Genomic DNA, 22,560 nt, shown 5'->3' on the forward strand with positions numbered 1-22,560 from the left:
CCTTTATTATTTTGTTTACCTTTGTCATTTTTGTTTACCTTTTATATTCTTTAATTTTGCCAGGTTTGTGTGCACAACCACCGAAGTTTTCAAGATATCGCGAGTATTGTGGCTCTCTCCGATACTTACGCTACAACTGAGCCATTCATTCCTGGCAAATGTGATGTTAGGATTCAGAAAATAGGCACCCACTATCGAGCCTTCAAGTGAGTTCTTGTCAATAATTTTGAACATAATCTATCTTGACTCCTCTAGTATTCTCTCAAACTTGATGATTATTGAGTTAGTAAATGAGTCGCGTTGGTATAGTTTATGACTCCGGCCTGGTTTTTCCAAAGCCGATTAACCATAATCCCCCATTAACGATAACCGAGGTTTTCGTTTCGCTCGTTAAAAATGTTATGAAAAGCTGATTTTAAGCTAATTGTAAAGAAAAATCTTAAGTTAAAACTAAGGGACAAAATCTTTTCAGAAGAATCTTTGTTGATTAGTAATTGACCTTGAATCAAGCTTCACGTTAACTCAGAATTAGCTTCATCGGGCCATGAATAACTGGGCCCGGATGTTTAAGACCCGGATGTTTCATCTCGGCATGCAGTTTTTTTTCCTCACGCAATCTTCATTGTCTCTCTCCATCCGATGTTTAAATGGCAACCGATGAATCTTTGCAACTATGACGCAAGCGTTAGGATAAGGGCAAAACTGGCGCAATGCAAGCGCATAAGGAAATGTTTCTCTTAGTTCTCTTGTGAGTGTGCTTACACTTGCGTCTTTACGATAGAGTTAGTATCAATGCACACAAAAGGCGTCACTGTTTTTGCGTCAGTGCTGAGCTCGCACACATATTTTCCTTTCTATGTACAGGCGGACGTCGATTTCCGATAACTGGAAAACGAATACCGGGTCGGCGGTTCTAGAGGAAATACCGATCACCGACAGGTAATGTACTTTCGTTTATCATAGCCTGGAGGCGATTAAACAGAAATCAACTCTGGCTTTTGCTGCTTTCAAATGTTATGTTTTGTGAAAAACTTATCCTTAAATCCTTAACGTCGTTTATAAGTTGGGTCAATGAAATGAAGTATCAAAGTATCACAAATCGCGATTATGCCTACTTCGCCACGACTCAGCACCGGTTACTCCCCGGGGGTGATACGCTATATAAGCTTTTTAGGCGTATGTGGCCCCAAAGGGTATGGTTTTTCAGTGGTTTTGGTCTGAAAACGGGTGTAGATTTTATAAGCCGTTTTGGTCTGAGAGTCTTAAAACGGGTATGGATTCTAGAAACCATGTCTGAAAACAGGAATGAGTCTTAGAAGCCAGATGTGAAAAAGGTACCGAAAAATTACATATTTTGGTCTGAAATAGGGTCAGGGTTTAGGGAACCGAGCCGCATACCCCCCCCCCCCCCCGCCAAAAAAATTCCGAGGAGTTCTCCCGGGGGATCACACCCCCTCTACCCCGTTTTCGCGCGCTTGGCACAGCTTATGTTTTCCCGCACTTGGCACAGGTCATGTTTTCCCGCCCTTAGTACAGGTCATGTTTTCCTGCACTTGGCACAGGTCATGTTTTCCCGCGCTTGGCACAGGTCATGTTTTCCCGCGCTTGGCACAGGTTATGTTTTCCCGCGCTTGGCACAGGTCATGTTTTCCCGCGTTTGGCACAGGTCATGTTTTCCCGCGTTTGGTACAGGTCATGTTTTCCCGCGCTTGACACAGGTCATGTTTTCCCGCGTTTGGTACAGGTCATGTTTTCCCGCGCTTGGCAGCTGTTATAGTTTTCCGGCGCTTAATACCCGTTGCAAGTGCGCTTCACATGTTCCATTTTTTATCTCAATGTAACCTCAGAACATTCCTCTCCAGATATAAGATGTGGGTCGATGAATGCAGCCAGTTGTTTGGAGGTGGCCTTGATATCATGTGCGTGGAGGCGATCGTAGGGAAAGACAACAAAGAGTATATCATCGAGGTAACATAAACGTCAGCAATTTTGCAGTAATGCACTTTGTTGTATTTTTGCTGTAGATGCTACGGTTCTTGCAACCTCATTCCCAGGGGTGGGAAGATGCAAGACCCTGGGAACGAGGTTGCAGTTCTTGTAATGAATTACTTTCCATTGTTCTTTGTTGTCCCATTAAAGACTTGGTTACTTTGGCAAATGAAACAATCAAAATAGTCACGTGGCGATAAAATTCGCTTGTGATTGTTGTCTTTTTGATTGGTTAAGAAAGTTGAAAAAAAAAAAGTCGATCGATTAAAAAGTTAATTACTTTGGCTTGTTACGTAATCAAAATAGTCATGTATTGGTCAATGGCACGCTGTTCTGTGACAACTTAAACATTTCATTAGTTTGGTAGGTTTTAACAGTCAAAATATTCCAGTGGTCAGTGGTAAATTGCAAGTGCGCTTGTTGGCTTTGAAGAGACAGTACTTTGAAAATCAAAAACAAAGCTTTCAATTTCTGCGCTCTCTTACAACTGCAAAGATTTTTTTTCATTAACTCTTAGGTGAACGACACGGCCATGCGACTCTTCAGTGACACACAAGATGAAGACCAGGGGAGGATCGCTGACCTGGTGGTCGAGAGAATGGAGAAAGAATACCCGCCAAAACTCCAACCCAGTACCGCTACGGGCGCGGCCCTCACAGGTAGGAAACTTTGTACTTACTTATCCCTAAATCCTCTCGACCCACGCCGAATTTTGAACTTTCCTCCAGCTTAAGCAAGGAAAAGTTACTTTTGCTTCACTCTTTTACTGAATTTAACCCAGAATAATTTGAACATTTCTTTAATTTTGAGCGATTGTGTTTCCTCTGGTTGTTCGAGGTAATTTTTTATGTGGCTTGGTGTCAGCTTAGCTCGGTAGCTCGGTGAATCATAATAGACGTGACTTTGAAATACCTTTGTTCGTGTTTCCCTTAATGAGGAAACAAACGAAATTAAGTTTGTAAAAGAAATCAATCTGACTTTTTCATGAGCTCTTAATTTTAAAATCGTGAAGCTGAACTTAAAAATTATATTCGTTAACTCGTATTAATCTTTCCTTCTTTTTCTTAATGTAATTGTTAAGTGTATGTAATCCATAGTTACAGTTCTTTCCATAAATAAAAGCTATATATTAATCTTTCTCTTTCTTCCCTTTGTTTTCTTTCTTCCTCTTTTCTTTTCCTTTCTTTTCTTTTCTGTCTGTCAGCTGATCAGTCCAGTGGTGGTAGTGGTGAGTACTTCAATGATCTTTTCTCGCATCACCGTCACCGACTCACTTTGTTTCAGCTTGCACGAAGGAATCAGATTACCTGAAACAATAAGCGTTTCTAAAACTTCAACTTTGCCTTGAAGCTCTCTCTGTTACAGGCAAAGGCACTTGCAATTGCTTACACATCTTGAAATAGCTAAGCACTGAAAATAGATATACTTCCTTCTAAATACATTGTCACTTGTCTCCGTTGTTTGCTTCGTTTTAATTTCTAACTTTATCTATACAAACAGCAGAATTTCGTTTCGTCGCATCTTACCTGTCTGTGTTTCTTGCTTCCTATCGTGTTTATCCCTTATAATTTTAACAGAACGTTTTGGTCTCCTCATAGTGGTATTCTATTTAACGTTTTCTCAACGAAAACGGAAAAGAGTACACACATCTGGCCAATTACAGCAAGTTTAAATAATGCATTGAACCAATCAGAACTCGAACCCGAAAGAATGCAAGCGGTTCCCAGCGCAGAAAACGGGTAACCGGTGCCAAGCGCGGGAAACACACAACCGAGGAATATAACTGAAGTCAAACATGGAAAAGCGTGCAGCCGGTACAGCACTTTGCCTCAGTTGCCTCAGCAAGTTGTTTGTTCTAATCTCCTGGATCGATTAATACACGTTGAGCCAGTCTTTGTAGAAGTGAACAATTTTAGAGGTCAGCAAATTACATACAGTTGTTTCTTTGAATAAAAAACCACCTTCTTATTAAAATTTGTGTATCTGCAGGTGCTTTCAAAGTTATCGGGGGGCCCGGCGCACCAACGGCTTCGGAAGGGGCAACGAAGACGGAGAAGAAGAAAAATGGAATGTTCAGCGGGTTTATTGATTAGTCTGCAGTCTATCCACTGCGTCAGCGGTGTGTGCCAAGAGTGGAATATTGTTCATGTTGCTTATCTTAACTATATATCATAATCCCGTTCATTAGGTCTTTTTTGAAATAAAAATTATCAGCACTGACTATAATGACGTCAGTGGAAATAGTGTATGTAAAATTTCAATATTTATTTATTGACGCTGGACGTTTCAGTTAATTTCTTGATTATATACGCCTCTTCGAACCTGAGTTATTTATTGGAATATATACAAAGGCGGAGTTACTGTCTGTTTTGTGGCAATGAGGCTTCACTGAACAAAGAATGAAAGTTAGCTTCAAGTTCTGTACTGTGTACTGTAATGTTGTACAAATGATTAAATTAGAGCCAACCTGTTCCGTGCCAAACGCAGGAGCCAAGTGCTAAGCGCGGGAAAAGATGCAACTGGTGCCAAGCGCGGGAAAATATGTAACTGGATCCAAGCGCGGGAAAGCAGTTAACCAATGATAAGCAAGGAAAACCTGCAACCGGTGCCAAGCACGGAAAATCGTGTTATCGGTGCAGAGGGCGGGAAAACGTGTAGCTAGTTCCAAGCGCGGGAAAATTGTAGCCGGCGTTACGGTGTCAAATGTATCGGTATATGTAGATTGATTTTAGCTTCGTACCTCAACGGCTAAAAGGTAACACTTTTACGCGAGTTTATGATAAAGTTACAGTCTTACAGAATCTAGGAAAGACTGAACAAAAGCAACATGTATAAATGACTTTTCAATAGCATAGGTTGACTAGTCTGAGACGTTTTAAATTTATTTAATTATCTTTATAGTTATTTTTTAATCCATTTCCTTTGATTGTTTTTATACTTCAAATTTTGTTAGAATTCATTCACAAAATTGACTAGGTTTATTTATTAATTATTTAGTCAGTATATATATATTTACTTATCTTTAGCTTGGTTTTGCTGATTTAAATGATGGGCAGGAATGTAACTAATAGCCATCCCTTTTTTGAGAAGTTCTCTTAATGAAGGTTTATGCGATCCAGTTTACCGGAAAACGATAGCGACTTGTTTGTTTAACCGTAATTTTAAGAGTACGAAAACTCGAAAAAAGGCGCTTAAAAAACGTACATGAAAGTTATAAAACTTCAAACCTAGCATACACAATGTTGTTATTACAAGGACGAATTTCGCCAAAAACATTGCTGTTGGCTGTATTAATTTCGCAAGGTATGGTGGTAAAATGTCCAGCCGTCATCTTTTTCCGTACAGTGGATTGAAATAACAGTGTGGGTATGTGGCCCAGTTTTGATAGAAGCTATGTTCAATTTAAGCATTGGCTAACAGATTCAATACTCGTATATAGGTTTGAAGTTAATATGAAATTGCTGTAGTCTATATATATCAGTCTTTTTAGACGTTCAATAAATGTTATTCCAATGCCATCAAAGATGCTTTTGTTGCATGTTGCTGTTTTCTTTTCCCGTTGATTTGTGGTTGGTCGGGTTAAAAGACACTTCCAAGGCCGAAGAGAAAAAAGAGACCTATAGACAAACCACAGGTGAATGTCAGGCCTCCGTACATCTTCCCCAGTGAGATTTTACAACGAAAAGGGTGACAAGCAGATAAAACAGGAGTAGTTGATGGGGCCGCTCGACTAAAAACCCGCTCTGCAGGCTGGAAGAGAGCTGGCTGGGAACTGAAAACTGGCTGGAACGTTTCTAAACACTGGTTCTAGCTGGGTAAAAAATATGTCGTTTGTTTTTTTCTGCCTGTTGGCAACCCTGTCAGGCTCGTAAAAAATTCGTATTTGACTTTACGCTCTAACACTGTCTTTACCAATGAAATTTGAAGGCAAGTAGCGCGCCAGGAAATGTTATATTTTCAAGGGAACATGTTTAATGCGCAGAATTGGCTTAAAGGTTATGGCGGAATAGTACACAATACCCGTCGACAATTTGACAAAGGGCATGAACGAAACGCTTCTTTCCCTACGATGTCCTCGAGCGAATTACCAGCCTTTTAAAATATCAAAATGGCTGAAAAAGAGAGAAAAATACAGCCGACAGCGGTACCTCTGGACACTTTGCCGGAGCGTTGTACCATGACGATTCACCGCGAGATTTCGGCCCGCGGTTTGCTTATGACAGCTGGAGATGGTTCCGCGATGCTTTCCGATACCTTGTCCCCGACAAGACAGTGAGGGAGAGAAAAGTCAGCCCCTAGACCATATGAGACAGATCCCTTTCGTTGGCACCTCAGTTCCACCTTACTGACTTAATGAGATTCAGCCATGTGTATAATTATATGACCTGTTGTGAAGGTGCTGCTCCCCACCTTACACGTTGCGAGGAAAAATATGCAAATTGCGTTTTGCCGAAAGAACGCATGCGCTGGAGTTAATGTTTGTTTTTATCTTTTAAGTTAAAAATTGCAATGTGTTGCTTCCTGGGAAAAACTATGGCAAGGTAGTCTGAAATATCAGCCGTCTCCTCCCCCTAACCCACAGGGGCCTGCGGGTTAGGGGGAGGAGGCGGCTGACATTTCAGACTAATGGCAAGGCAGATTATGTTATTTCAACACAGAGCTCCCCAAACAATTAACCACTGTATCAGCTTCACAAACAACTCGGCAAGAAGCCTTCGAAATTATGGACTGTTGATCGAATGGACAATTAATTATTTAGAAAGTAAAATTGGGTCTTAGGCACGCAAGGCCACATTGCTCATAATTATCAGTATTTCTGCCATTTCAAGGTCAACCAAAGAGAATATTTAAGCAAAACACTTATATGTCCTCTGTGTTGCCAGATTGTTCGGTGATGCAGTACTGTTCTGTTAATTCGGATGCTTTAGCTGACGGAATCTTATTTCCCGGCGAATCAACGCCCGAGCTCTTCCTGGCTTTACAAAATGCTCGCTGACCTTATTTCGCATTTTTAACAAGATATTTGCACCTCCGCAACGAAAGAGATTAGCTTTCCAGTGTTGGGAAATTCAGTTTGAGCTGACATTTTGCGGAAGAAACATTTCAATTTCCTTGAAACTTAATCCGAATTTCTGAGGTAATTAAGGCCTTTCGAACAGATATCCACTGAACTGAACCGTTGGGTGGCCCTTGATTTGACGGCTGTGAGAAAAAGAAATTCTCTATAAGTCCGGCATTGAGACAAGTATCACAAAGTCTAGTATTGAAAAATGCGATGTAGGGACAGGTGAAACTTTACGCTCCTTAAGCGATGAAATAAATTAACGGCCACTGTCACAAAAAAGGAGAGCACATCGATTATCTCAGGTCATTAATTTTTAATCAGTGAGTACACAAGCCACATGGGTTAAAACACGGAAATTTGCACATTTGCGGCTTTGTCGGTGCGTGGGAGCAACCTTCTTCCTTGACGACAAATTTCTAATTGTCTTTATCTCAAAAAAGGTAAAACGTAACGATTTTTTTGTTTGTCGGGGTTTTTTTTCTGTTTCCCATGATTAAGAACTAGAGGGCTTTGGCCTCAAAAATTGTTTGATGGAGGAAACTGAGAAGATGTTACAGTCGGACCTCTATTAAGCGGCCACCCTGGGGACTTTGAAAACTGGCCGCTTAATAGAGGGTGGCCGTTTAATAGAGGTACAATATAAATTGGGTAGAAATGGCAGTCAACGTAATGTTATTGCCTCTATATAGCAAAACGCTTGTTGAAAAACGAACATATATGAAAACCATTGAAATAGAATATTAAGTGTCCTGTATTTGCGCATTTTAAGTCCGTGCAAAGCTCTAGCTCCAACACAGAGAGCATGTAGTATGTGCAGAAAAATATGCAAATCTATGTAACAAAACATCAATTTTTTTAGGCCTCTTTTGCAACAGTCTGTAAAAATTTTAGCTCAAAATATTTCACAGACGACAATCCGTCACTGCTGTTTACCGTTGTGGAGCTCGGAGCTGTAACAAGGAGACCAAGTCATTTGCCTTGCCGATAGATACGGCAAGGTCCTGGTAACCGTGAAACTGGGCAAAGTGTTGGAGTTGATCGGTGTCATTATAGTGGAGATTATATTGCAGTTCTTGTTGTTATCAGTTTTGATCACCTTCATATATTATCTCTCACCATTTCGGTTGAAAAGATCATTTGCTGGCCGCTTAGTAGAGGTGGCCATTGAAGAGGTATCGGATACAGCAATTTACTGACAAATAATTCGGGACTTTGGAAAGTGGCCGCTTAATAGAGGCCCGACTGCCTCTGCAACAGGGCCATTAACTCATTGTGACAATAATGTAAACAAGAAATTTTAGCTGAAAAAAATGTTTTACTAGTATCACGTTGGAGAGAGTACAAAACCAAGTTAATTGGTGTTGCAATCAAAATGGAATCCAAAGGTTTTAAATTTTTTAGAACTGAATGTGTCACAAATGTTTGTTCTTAATACATGCCAATATATTAAGGGATGAGTTTGAATGATACACCGTTCACAACTGAATGAAAGGCAACATATCATTTTTTGCTTGTAATCGTGCCTAAACCGAAGTTTGTTTATCTGAATAAGCAGGGACGCCCAACCGGATTAAAGCAAAACTCGTATATTATTGTCTTCTGTGCCTGTTCCAGATCGTTTGATGACATTTTAGAGCCGGCAAATTTCCGAAGCTACTATTGTATGATATGCTTTAACTAAAAATTTAAGTAGCAGAAAGTTTTAGGAAATGGAATCTTATTTTCCCGAACTACGGCCGGTTGTTGACTTAAATCTGAATTTCTGAAACGATTAAAGCCTTCGGGCTACCCCTGAAAAAGTTGACATGGGACAAGCAAACGAAAGCAAAGTGGAGAAATATCTGCATTTAAAGTGGCCCATCTAAATTAACCGCGAACAACTCTGACGCGGTTAATTCATGGAACCATGCAGGGCATAACGTGATATTCGCTACTTTAGCCGGCCAGGTGTTAATTTGAATGATATCGCGGTCTGACTTCCGAGGCACTCAGCAGTTTATTTGGATACATATCAGTACGGAAGGCCTGAATCATCTCGTCAATTCGCAAATGAATTGTGAAGAAAAACTGGCGTTTCCTAATTAAGTAACATGGAAAAATTAATGCCTTTTGATTTCGAAGGGACGAAAAATGTCGTCGAGAGAGCGAAATAAGGTCAGCTAAGATTTTCGGAAATCCAAGAGCAACTCGTAAAAAGGATGGAAAGAGAACTGCTCTCTAAAATTCAGCTAAAGAATAAAAACATGCAGATAAAATGTGTAAGCATTGAGAAATATCACTTTAAAAGGCCCCAGAATGATCTTGAAAAACAGAAAACAACATTTGAAGTATTTCCCTCAACTGTGTGCTTCCGTGACTTTCATACTGGTACGAGCTAGTTCATGATGACAGTTCGGCCCACTGGCTTCGATTCAGCGTGGCTCTGTATTCGTTGTAATACATGATACCAGACTAAATTCTCATTTTAATGGTTATCCGGTTTAACGGATAAAGAATCTAATTTCGATACGAAAATTTGCACCAGTAATTTCGTTTAATAATCTCATCCATTTTGTTCCAGTATGGAACTCAAACCGGGCAATTAAAAACGGAAACCTTGGAAACGTAAACAGTTATGTAAACGCAGTATAAAATTTCCTTCGAATATGCTAGGGTGAAGCTTCCATGCAAATATTACATCTAGGTAAAGCACTATTAAAGTGACCTTGTAGAATGAATGAATCTCAAGTATTTTTTATTTTCGCAACAGAAATCTGACTTCCATCATGGCCGAAGTTTGTTGCTTTTTAGTCTTTCGTGGTAATTCTAGCGCTGAAATTTTGAGCAAAAACTCCGAGAACAATGATTTGGTGGCACCAAAACCCTCATGTCGTGGATTCAATCCTGAGACTTTTATGATAATTCGGTCTAGGTGAAGGAAATTTGAAGACGAAGCAGGACAAAAACTTCTTCGTTGTAAAGTCGCGAAAAGTTGGAATATCAAAAATTTAAAGTTTTATTTAACCCTAGTAAATAAGTTTTTTTCTCGTGTCAGTGAACGTTCTCAATCTTCTGGGTTGAGGACCGATGAAAATTAGATTAAATAGCTCATTGACTACACTCACCACATTCGAAGTTTTAAATTAACAAACTTCAGAATCAACTTAAGTAGAAAACAAAAGCTTTCTTACAACCGAAAAACATAGCAATAACGTTCAAAGAGGTTTCTTCCGTAAACAACATTTCAATTAAATTTTGGTCTTATTTTGCATAAGCGTAAGCATAACAACGGGCACGTCTGCAACCATTTTCTCTTTCATTTTTTTCTGTTGTATTAAATATAAAGTTTTATAAACAACGCTCTTTACTGGCTCAAACAGGCCTATTTAGAACTGAGCAGTACTGAAGCCGAACTTAAAGAAAAAATACACAAGGCTCAAATTTAGTAAGAAGCCAACTTCATTAAGAAAGTTGCTTTGAAGACTAAAACAAAAACAATCGACCAAATGAGTTCGTCTTTGATCTTAATAAACGATTGCTTAAATGTATATGCTTAGTCCCGACACCATCATAGTCAGTAGTTTTGCAATGGCGTGTGTTTAACGTATATCGGGTAACATATTTTGCTTCAGTTTTTCAAACTGATTGTTAAAATGGTTTAAGACTGCTTTGCGACTAAGATTGTCAAGAGCAGTAATGCTCAGCTGCAGCCCCCAAAATAGTCAAAATTGGCGTAACTACACCAAATAAAAAAGGGTGTAAGCTAATTATTGTATATGGTATTTAAGTTTTGATTTATAGTTTTAAGGCAACAACTAATATACTAAGTATATTCCTTTTCATTTGCTAGATGTGCGATAACTTCCCTGCCATTTCGGAGGTATATTTTGATTAAAGCCAGGTTACAAATAACAAAACTATGCGGCCTGTGACAAATGCAATAAATTATGGACACATGCTATCTTACTGGAGGCAAACCAATTCCGACTACGCATGCTTGTGTAAATATGGGTTATCATAAAAGACCGCGCGTGGATAATAAAGATTTACTTTGTATGTAGGTGATTTGTCTAAAATCTGAAAATGCAGATGAAAATCACTGTTTATTTTGTTGGAAACAAAGTGTAATAACTCGATTTTAAATTTAATTTAAAAAAATTGTTCTGGAATTGAATGCATACGATCTGCTCCCACCAGGCTTTGCACGATCTGTTTTTGCAGTAAAATATAAACAATAATAAGCACAATAATTCTCATTAATAAGCTTGAAATTATTTACTGATTCACAATTTGAGGCTTAAAACCGTCATTAAACATGGCTCGCAGCAAATTTGCAGTTTGTATGTCCCGCACAAACTATGCTATCCCTTAAGCGCTTTGGAAATGTTGCACGTGATGTAGCAACATAAGTCCTGGGGTGAGCTTTACGAAACCTTCCTACTAGTTTACATGTATCTCAAGTATTGTTAGTAAACAAAGGTCTATTGTTAGAAATACAATTGTCTATTGCTATGAAACAATAGTTAGGATCATAGTTAATAAAATATGCAATGGTTATGAACCCTGACAAATTTCTTTGTTATATATATGTTTCTGTTAACATTTTAGGCTTTGACAGTGCACAGACAGGTGAAATGTATTGAAGCAACTGACCAGTAGAAACGTTCGTGTTAAGATATTCAACTGAAGTTTGAACATTCAAACAAAGGATTACGCACTGTCGTGGCCCTTCCAACATAAATTGCAGCACCATTGTTTTCATGGCAAAGTTTTAACTTTTTATGGCTTGGTGAATCTGGCCCTACGCGTTCATTTTTGATTTTCATATCATTTCACAGGCTCTGACAACAGGATGGAATGCGATACTGTAGCACCACCAACTCATCTGTCCTACATCTCCATGTTTGTATCTCTCTTACTCTCTATTGTCACCATACCAGGGAATGCCCTCGTGCTGTTTGCAGTGTATAAAGATCCTTACAGAGAGCTTCGAAAACCCTTCACTGTTATGATAGCCAGCTTGGCCCTGGCAGATTTGACCGCAGGCGCTATAACCGATCCAATGGCTGCTTACTTCATGGTTAAGGAAATTCGTGGTGGTTACGTGCAGGGTTTTACCGTCTACCTTACTCATCTGAGCTACTTTATTTCATGTACCACTTCCGTGTTAACTCTCGGTTTACTCTCGCTGGATAGATATTTGGCCATATCACACGCGCTGTGGTATAAGGCCCATTTTACCCTGGCATTAACCATAAAAATATGTATCTTTGTGTGGCTAATATCCGTAGCTCTTTCGCTGGCGTACATAAAAACTGGCTTCATCCATTTCGCGTTCGTTTTTGCCAATACTGCCGTGCTGTCTACAGCTTGCGTCCTGGCATTCTCATATTCTAGGATCTTTAAATCTCTGCGAAACAGAACGAGGCAAATCGGTGCCATGCACGAAGGGTCGAACCAAAATTCTGAAAGACAAAAATCAGTCGTTTTGGAAAATAAACTAACGAAGCTGTATCTACTGATGTTAGGAGTATTCTTGCTTTGTTTCGTCCCTTCGTGTTCTCTCATTTACGTCATGTACTTCTGTTCAGCGTGTGATTGCGTTACAATTCACTGGCTTCGAGACATGAGTTTCCTGTTGGTGTTGACCAACAGCTCACTAAATCCAGTGCTGTACAGTTTAAAAATGAAGAGGTTCAGGAAGGCATTCGTGAGTATCAAAAATTGTTCAAAGGAGCCTCAGAGAGGAGAAAACCTGACAGGAGAACACACGCCCGGACAATCAACAGAGAACCCGATGGGAAATCCCGCAAGAAAATCTGTTGTTACGCAAGAGACTGTCGTGGGCAGATTGCCGGGAGTTGAGAGCACTTAGCGGGGAACTTTCGCTAGTAACCGCGCATGATATTAAAAGCGAAAATGTAGCATAATATTACTCCTTTCGCTCCTTAGAGAGTCGGGTTCTTAGCTCTATCAATATGTTATTTCAAACTGAGAATTCAAAGGAAAACGACTCACACCAGAAGTTCTTTTGTTTAGAATAACTGACATCATGACATTATGACATCATGGAATCCAAAATGGCGGCAGGCAGAAAATTTAAAAGCGAAAGTAGGAGATAATAAAGTCCAAATTTCAAGAACGCTTTTTAAAGTAAGCTTTGAAATTAAGACACTTTTTCTAACATTTAAACGTCAATTTGTTGCAAGAGTGTCGTTTCCCTTTAATGGTTGCACTTTAAAACAGTACGCTTTAGTACACTTTAGCATTCAAAAACAAATAACGCCTTTCAATTTGCCAGCGGATGAGGCAATTTTTTGTTGGAGATCTCAATGTCCCTACTGTCAAGGAATCCGCTTTTTTGAGAAAATGAAAACCAGATATTAATTCAATTGCTTAGTCAAGAAATTATATCTTTGTGCTGTCATGATCAAGATTCATAAATAGGAATTTAGACTTATAAATCGTTCTGGGCATCAGAGAGCAAGTCAGTCATTTGAGTACAGCTCGACGTTAAAAGTAGGTCCCGTCTCACAACACTTGTTCCTTATAACCTATGGGACGTTAAAGAGCCAACACACTGTTCGAAAAAAGTAGGGGGCGTAGTCCCCGGTGTGTTGGTCTATCGCTATCTCTGATTTCATCTGTATCAGTCACATTCATGCCTGAGTTGGGTGGGTAGGTGGGATCAAAATATGGACTGATAGCGGCTGCTAGTGGCGCCTTTGCATGCTGGCGTCCTATCTCACCCCACAGAAGAATTGTAAACCGCCATCAGACTATGTGATGTGTGCAGTATATATATATATATATATTAGTTTCATATATTTGTGTGGGAGCTACTCCGCCTAACAAATTTGTGATCTTTACTTTTTTCTAATGCTTTACTAATAACACTATTGAAAAAATACTAAATTCTCCCATTTCTAGCGAGGCACTTATACTTGGCCGCTAGAGTCACTGAACATAATGTATTCAATGAATTAATATAATATTATGCAGCATTAATATTAATATTAATAGTATGTAATAAATTATGTATATATACTTAATAGTATAAATTAGGTCGTCCTATAAATAACACGAGGAAACAAATCGCGATTAATTGTAATTTTAGTTGGACAATCTGATTCATTGTTGTACAGTGGCCTGTATACTTAATCTCCATTTTGGCTTTAGCAGTTAGCTTAGCTTTTATTAATGATGTTAAAGGAGCAAGGCTCCCTATCTTTTAGCATTTACTTGCATGGGAAGCCAAAAAACTATATCTGTGTCAATAAAACATAAATGCTCAAGTTTTGTTGATAATTATTACTATACTGGTGCAGTAAAAGTATAAATTAATACCTTTACTCTCGCAGGATTTGTCAGAATGAAAATGGATGGCAAACTTGAAATTACTGGCCAATTTTTTTCGAGGAGTTTATTTCAGGTTGTGAATTATTCTCCAGGCTTAAAATATTCCATCACATTTATTCCATTGTTTTATGTTTTGTTTTCTGTTCGACAGGAATCATTTCATATTTTTCTCATCGGTGCTCGAGGCTCTATGATCACTTTGAACATGGTCACACACACTCAGCCAATCAGTGCCCAGTATTTGTGTGCTCTATATCCCATAAACTGTCTTAAATTATGTAAAGAGGCGGGGGCTTTGAAGCACAGGGAAATTGTGGGGTAAATAGTATGCTCTGAGTATGCTCTATATAGAACATACTAATGATTTCTTCTTTTGTTTTCCTTTGCCTAAATCTTAATTGCCCCCGCAGGGTTTTGGCCCAGAGCCCAAAACCCGAGGAGGCACCCTAGGATTCCCCGCGTGTATACATATAAGGAATTTCAAAATGTAAGAAAGTAAGTACTGTAAGTAAATTTGTTAGTATGCGAAAAAAATCTCGATTTGATCAAACTAAGCGCGCACGGTCGTCTCGGGTAATATTTCAGCAAGCGCGCAAGGTGCTGTCGGGTAGCTGTCATTCTGCTACAACGAGGTCTTCGAGCAGCGTTTGACGGCGTTGCGAGCAAGAGTTTTCGTTTTGTCGTCCTCTAGTAGCATTTCGAGTTCTTTCTAGCAATGTTTCAAGGTCTTGCTACCACGAGTTCGCATTTTGCCATCATTTAGCAGCATTTCAACCACGAGTTCGCATTTTGCCATCTTCTAGCAGCGTGTCAAGGTCGTGCAACCACGAAGTCACGTTTCGCCATCTTCTGCATCTTTAGCAGCCTTTCAAACCATGAGTTCAAATCTTCGAGCAGCGTTTCAGGTTGAGTATTTTGCAGTTCAGTGATTTATTTGAATTCAAAAGCATTCAACAGCAATTAATAGAATCGCATTTCAACTATCGCGTTTTGCCATCTTCTTGTAGTGTGTCAAGCTCTTGCAACCACGACTTCACACCTTTCGCCATCTTTAGCAGCCTTTCAAATCACGAGTTCACATCTTCGAGCAGCAATTTAAATAGATTTATATTGCCTGATTTATACATAAATATACTGCAGGTGATTATATTTTGATAGATTTATACATTGTTGCAAGTTTAGTCATTGTTGTTGTTATGGTTATTATAGTGATTTTTCCCAACAATTAATCAAATTTTTAACGTACAATATATTCCTGTTACACAGAATATTAACTTACACTTGAAATACATTTATATCAACTGATTTATGTGTTTGCAATGTCAAATTTACAGATAAATATGCTAACCAGTTACATGGATGTTAACTTCAATAAATATTCAAACGTTTCTTTTTTAAAATTCGTATGCCCAGTATTTATATCCAGTAAAAACCATATACAGGTGTTAAACATATCTTCAAAAGCGGGGGCAGCTCTAGTGAAAACTATTACTAGTTAGTATTCTCTATATAGAGCATATCAATGAGTATATAGAGCACGGGTACGGGTACGGCTTGCCACCACCTCTCATGACTTCCAATATGAATCTTGTAAGCCAGTAATTTACCTCTTCCACGGGGGTGGTGCCCAAATCAACTGGAACGGACCTATACTCATCTCCAAGGGTTTCAATTAATTTGTGTATTTCGGTGTTCATCCCAGGCTCAGTAGACGATTACCGACCACGCGGTACTTTGTTGAGTTTTTTTTTTTTTTTTTTTTTTTTTTTGGAGTTCTGCTTAATTCTTTCTCTTCGCTTAATTTCGTTCACTGTGGTAGGCTTTTGGAAACGTGCTCTTTTATCGAATTCCTCCCTCAAGTGCTCGGATATGTCTATGCCCTCAAAAGCAAGTAACTCTTGACTGGCAAGGACGGCCTCAAGTTCCTCGAGCTCTCTATACTGGCCAGGATACTGATACTGGCTCATAGCCGGAGCAAATGAGCCATCAAAACAGCAGAGAATATACAAAGCCCCAAAGAAAGGAAAACATTGTTATTTTTCTCTTTTTTTGACGAATTCTTTTAATGGAGGTGATAATCCTCTGTACCGAAAAACGATAGCGACCTGTTCGTTTAACTATAACTTGTAGCGTACAAAAACTCGAAAAAAACGCTCATATAACGTACATAAAAGTTATAAAACTTCAAACCTACCATACACAATGTTGTTATTACAAGGACGAATTTCGCCAAAAACATGGCTGTTGACTGTATTAAAATTTCGCAAGGTTTGGTGGTAAAATGTCCGGCCGTCATCTTTTTCCCGGTACAGTGGGTGGAAATAACAGTGCTGGTATGTGGCCCGGTTTCAACAGAAGCTATGTTCAATTTAAGCATTGGCTAACAGATTCAATACTCGTATATAGGTTTGAAGTTAATATGAAATTGCTGTAGTCTATATATATCAAGCCCCATTCTCACCGACAAAACATGTTTAATTAAACCAGATTAACAAAATGAAAATTGGTAACAGAAAGCTGAACCATTGGCTTTGACATAGGATTCAAGTAAACTTTAACTTATGCTTTCATTTGTGCTAAATCTGTAGTCGACAAAAATCCGAAAGCAGCTTTTATGAAGGAAGCAATTTTAAACTGTGTTTAGCTAAACAGCTTTTAAACGTGCTTAAGCCTTGGTTTGAATGGGGCATCAGTCTTTTTAGACGTTCAATAAATTTTATTCCAATGCCATCAAAGATGCTTTTGTTGCATGTTGCTCTTTTCTTTTCCCATTGATTTGTGGTTGGCCACTACCAAGGAAGAAAAAGAGACCTATAGACAAACCACAGGTGAATGCCTGCCCTTTTCCATCTTCCCCAGTGGGATTTTTCAACGAAAACGGTGATAAGCAGATAAAATAGCTAAAAGCGCGAACGAAGCGGTGAGGCAAGCTGGTGTTTCCAGCAGTTACGCTGACGTGGAAGCTAAAAGCTCAATAACACTTTCGCTGAATAATTTAGAAAATCAGCATATCGAGGGTATTTTGCCCATTCCGTTCTCTTTTAAAAATATATATTCCGTTAATATCGTTTACGTGTTTTCAAAATTTTCAACGAGTGAAAGAGCCCGGAGGTTCCTGTTGTCAAGGTGTCGCTCCCTACCTTGCACGTTGCGAGGGAAAATATGCAAATTACGTCTTATCGATTGAACGTATGCGCTGGAGTCAATGTTTGTTTTTATCCTTTAAGTTAAAAAAATTTCAATGTGTTGCTCCCTGCGAAAAACTATCTGAACTCTGGCAAGGCAGATTATGTATTGAAGGACGCGATATCGATTTTCTATTTCAACACAGAGCTCCCCAAACAATTAACTTTTATCCTTGTATAGTATCAGCTTCACAAACAACTCGGCAAGGAGCTTTCCAAATTATGGACTGTTGATCGAGAAAGTAAAATTAGGTCTTAGGCACGAAAAGCCACATTGCTCATAATCATCAGCATTTCTGCCATTTCAAAGTCAACCAAAGAGAATATTTAAGCAAAACACTTATATGTCCTCTGTGTTGCCAGATTGTTTGGTGATGCAGTACTATTCTGTTCGAATGATTTAGCTGAAAATTTAAGTCGCGGAACGTTCTAGGAGATGGAATCTTATTTCCTGGGGAGTCAACGAGCTCTAGTTGGCTTTACAAAAAATTCTTCCTGACCTTATTTCGCATTTTTAACAAGATATTTGCTTCTCCGCAACAAAAGGGATTAGTTTTCCAGTGTTAGGAAATTAAGTTTGAGCTGACATTTTGCTGAAGAAAACAGTTCAATTTTCCTTGAAACTAAATTTGAATTTCTGAGGCAATTAAGGCCTTCCGAACGAATTGAACCGTTGGGTGGCCCTAGATTTGACGGGTGTGAGAAAAATAATTTTTTATCAGTTCGGCATTGAGACAAGTACCACAAAGTGTAGTATTGAAAAAGGCGATTAAGTAGGGACAGGTGAAAGTTTACATGCGATGAGGCGATGAAATAAATTAACGGCCACTGTCACAAAAAAGGAGAGCACAACGATTATCCCAGGTTATTAACTTTTAATCAGTGAATACACAAGCCCCCGTGTGATGAAACACTGAAATTTGCACATCTGCACTGAGCTTTGTCGGTGCATGGTAGCCAACCTTCTTCCTTGACGACCATTTCTAATTGTGTTTCTCTCTAAAAAGGTAACCACTTCTTTTGTTTTTGTTTTCCTTTTCTGTTTGCCATGATTAACAACTAGAATTTACCCATGATGAAGGTTTGGGCCTCAAAAAGTTTTTTGACGGAGGAAACTGAAAAGATGTTATTTGCAACAGAGCCATTAACTCATAAGCAAGGACTTTTAGCTGAAAAAAATTGTTTTACTAGTATCACGTTGGAGAGAGTACCGTGAACCAAGTTTATTGGTGTTGCAATCGAAATTGAATGCAAAGGTTTTAAAATTTTTAGAACTGAATGTGTCACAAATGTTTGTTGTTAATACATGCCAATATATTGAGGGATGAGTTTGAATGTTAATACAACATATCATTTATCGTTTCATGCCTAAGCAAGTTTGTTCAACTGAATAAGCACGGACGCCCAACCGGATTTAATATATAACTCGTATATTATTGTCTCTTGTGCCAGTTCCAGATCTTTTAATGGCATTTTAAAGCCGGAAATTTACCGAAGCTAATACTGTATGATCTGGTTTAGCTAAAAATTTAAGTAGCAGAAAGTTTTAGGAAATGGATTCTTAGTTTCACAAACTACGGGCTGTTGTTGGCTTAAACTCCACAAGCATGATATGATTCAGTGTTACTGGCGATTTCAATGCCCCGAATATCTCATGGGATAATCTGGAGGCTTAAGCAAACCTTTCCTCTTCTACTTCAAAGAAATTGATTGAGCTGACTAAGGAATATAATTTAGTGCAGTTCATAAAGGAACCGACCAGGCGACAGGGCAACTTAAGTAACACCTTGGATCTTGTCTTATCAAACCGCCCGGCATTATTTGCAACGTCAGTGTAGAACTAGGAATTAGCGATCATGACATAGTGTTGTTTACACTAAAGTCATCCTGCCACAAAAAAACGGCATGCAGAGCGCAAAGTTTACATCAGAAAGCGATCTGACGATGAGCCTATTAAATTGGAATTAAAAACACTTGCTGCAAAACTCAGCACTCAGTACGATAAAAACTCGGTGGAAGCGAAATGGAACGATTTTGAAAACAGTGTTCACAACATAATGGACTCTTGCATCCCACATAAAGATGACAAGTTCGAGATGCAACTTACCTTGTTTCAATCGCTCACTTCGACGACAATCCAGGGCGAAACAATTATTTATTTATTTATTTATTTATTTATTTATTTATTTATTCACCACGAAAATACAACAAGGCAAAGAAAACAGGATCTGTACACCACTGGCACAAGTTTTTTGCCGCCAGGAAACGTATGCACAAGAATCTAAGTCTGCGAGGGAGGAGTATATCAGTGACCACCTTAGTGAGGCAATAAAAAACAACCCGAAACGTTTTTGGTCCTAAGAAGTGTATTAATGAGAGTTCTGGCTCATTTTCATCTACCAAGGTCATCAAAAACAAGTCCAAAAAATTATCCCTCAAATCCGCATAAAAAACCACCAATTCATAAAAATTTCAAAGAAGTCAAAATAAATTAAAAAATCCTCAAGGTCATTAAAAAAGAAACAATATCTACTAATTAAAATGCGCCAAGAAATTTTTTTATTTTCCAGTCTCTTTCAAGAAATTTTGTCAATCTAATTCAAAAAACTTTTTTTTATCCAATATAGAATCTTCAAAATGCTCTGAAAATTAAAGCTGAAGCTAAACGACTTTTTATGAATAAATTAAGCGAATTGAAAAGAGCTGAATTGTTTCCCAAATATGAGACAATTGATTACTCAAAATTACCACACATAGAATTAAAACAAATTTGTAAAGAACAAAAAATTCAATATGCACCAAAGATGAAAAAACATGAGATGGTATTAATCCTCTCTCAGAACGATCAAGACCCTTCAAAATTAGTTCGTCCTGAAGTTTACAATCGCATGGCCATCTATCGAGACAACCCAGAACGCCGTCAAATAGCGAGAGAATGCTCCGCTCGCTGGAGACAAAATAATCGCGAGAAAGCTCTTCAAAATTGGAAAAAATTCAATGAAGACTATGCGAGAAAAACTAGTCGAGAATTTAATGCTGGTTAATATAGGATTGTCACACGAGTCAAAACAAACATTCGTCAACCGTGAATAATTATTAATCAGACGTGTGTGTCTGATAATGTGAATAATTATTAATCAGACGCGTGTGTCAAACATTTTCAGAGGGCTTCCCTATGAAAATGACCAAAAAAGTATTTTCTTTCAAATTTGTATTCAACATCCTCAATCGCAATTTTTCCATTTTCATCGCGTTTGCTATTGCCACCGCGCTCAGATTCATTTCATCCATCGCCTGCTTTCTTGTGGCGAATTCAACTCGCCTTTCAGCACAGGTTCAATCTCGTACCCAGAGTCCTCAGGCTTTTTGGTCAGCGGGGCAACGCCGGGAAGACTCTGGGGACATCGAAAAAATTCAATTTTTTTGATTGGCTGTTTCGAAACGGTTTCCATTGTTTTACCGCAGAAATCCTGCGGTAATAAAATTCGATGTCCCCAGAGTCTTCCCGGCGTTGCCCCGCTGACCAAAAAGCCTGAAGACTCTGGGTACGAGATTGGCACAGGTTCTCAAAGCGTATGTGACACAGGTTACCCATGCAAGTGTGATTTAAGAGTTTGTATGGCGTTAAAATTAAATCGAAATTTAAACAACAATATTCCCTCAAAACCCACAAAAAATATAACAAAGTCTGAAAAAGCTTACCCGGCGTGTTTTGCTGTGTCTTCAATGCTTCTCAGTGCTTCCAAACGCTGTTTTGAGCGGTTTAGTTGGGAGATGGTGTGTGTGGTTTGTTGCGTGCCAAAGGCTTCCCGTGGACTTCCCCTGCTGGGCACATTTTAGTACTCGTGCCTAGGTTTGACCGTGAGTTTGAAACAACCGTTCCAGGGACACGGCTCGGTCGGCGGCAAAAATGGCACCCGGTTTGTTTTCAACGAGGGCCTGTGTTTCAATAAATGAACTTCTCCAAAAATGAGCTGCCCAGGAAGGACCGCACATCATCTTTCTTGACATATGGTGAGGCAGGTAAGCGAGTCCTTAAGTTTCAAGCAAACTTTAGCGAACTTTTTGAAGTGTTCTCCTCAAATGACGGGCCAAATTTCATTGAAATTCGACTTTTAGTTTCCTACCTTCCATTAACATAATAAAGTGATGCACGTGGACCAGCTGCTGAGAGATAAACCGCTCAAAACATCGTTTAGAAGCACTGAGAAGCATTGAAAACACAGCTAAACACACCGGGTAAGCTTTTTCAGACTTTATTATATTTTTTGTGGGTTTTGTGGTAATATTGTTGTCTACATTTCGATCTAATTTTAACGCCATGTGATACAAACTCTTAATGATATCATGATAATATAATACCCTTTCATAATATCTTAAATCATGCTTGCATGGGTAACCTGTGTCACATACGCTTTGATGACCTGCGCTTTCAGCGTTTGAGAACACGTAAGGCTTTGTCGTTGTTTTGTCTTACATTTCAGTGAAAATATCGAATAAACCATGTCCTCTCAATTTCAGTTTTAAATCAAGAAATTCGTTTTCCATTTTACAAAATGAAAAAAAAATTCAGAGAGGAAAAGTGTCGAGGAATATTTCAAAAGATATTTTCCGGTCAGATGTTTCCTTGCGTCAGGCCCAACTGGCTCAGGAATCATCGAACCGGCAGAAACCTTGAATTGGATGGCTTCTGTGAAAACCTTAATTTAGCTTTTGAATTTGATGGAATTCAGCATTTTAAATTCCCGAACCGTTTCCACAAAGACCTGAGTGATTTTCATCGTTAGAGAAAGCGAGACAGGATGAAAAATATAATATGTAAATCTCAAAATATCATTCTGATAAGAATAAGATATGATGTAATAAATCTTGAATTATTTATTAGGAGTGAGTTAAATAAGAACGGACTTGTTATTTGACGGCGGCATTACCAGAAATTTTACCACAAATGTTCTTTTTACCAGAAAAATTACCATTTGGTAA

At 38.7% G+C, this 22,560-nt stretch overlaps 2 protein-coding genes across 3 annotated transcripts in view; both read left to right on the plus strand.

Annotated features, from left to right (window-relative positions):
• Positions 1-5,512, plus strand: part of LOC146472028 (synapsin-2-like) — a 46,373-nt gene extending 40,861 nt beyond the window's left edge. Inside the window, exons 7-12 of one of the 2 annotated variants that reach the window (XM_085120580.1) lie at positions 64-206; positions 865-939; positions 1,863-1,968; positions 2,507-2,648; positions 3,194-3,217; positions 3,979-5,512. In XM_085120580.1, the coding sequence (XP_084976706.1) occupies positions 64-206; positions 865-939; positions 1,863-1,968; positions 2,507-2,648; positions 3,194-3,217; positions 3,979-4,082 (594 nt within the window). In that variant the 3' untranslated portion in view covers positions 4,083-5,512. The remainder of the gene's footprint in view (positions 1-63; positions 207-864; positions 940-1,862; positions 1,969-2,506; positions 2,649-3,193; positions 3,218-3,978) is intronic. The other variant, XM_085120581.1, reaches the window with a different exon arrangement.
• Positions 5,513-11,852: 6,340 nt separating this feature from the next.
• LOC146472032 (histamine H2 receptor-like) lies at positions 11,853-13,384 on the plus strand. The gene has a single exon (XM_085120881.1). It carries the CDS (start codon positions 11,886-11,888, stop codon positions 12,906-12,908), a length of 1,023 nt encoding a protein of 340 aa, XP_084977007.1. The 5' UTR covers positions 11,853-11,885; the 3' UTR covers positions 12,909-13,384.
• The last annotated feature ends 9,176 nt before the right edge of the window (positions 13,385-22,560 follow it).

Source organism: Pavona decussata, unplaced genomic scaffold (genome assembly GCF_977016875.1).
Source record: "Pavona decussata unplaced genomic scaffold, jaPavDecu1.1 SCAFFOLD_102, whole genome shotgun sequence".
NCBI classification, from domain to species: domain Eukaryota; kingdom Metazoa; phylum Cnidaria; class Anthozoa; order Scleractinia; family Agariciidae; genus Pavona; species Pavona decussata.

Coding starts and splice junctions, on each gene's coding strand:
- LOC146472032 (XM_085120881.1), top strand. CDS start 11,886: ATGGAATGCGATACTGTAGCACCACCAACTCATCTGTCCTACATCTCC.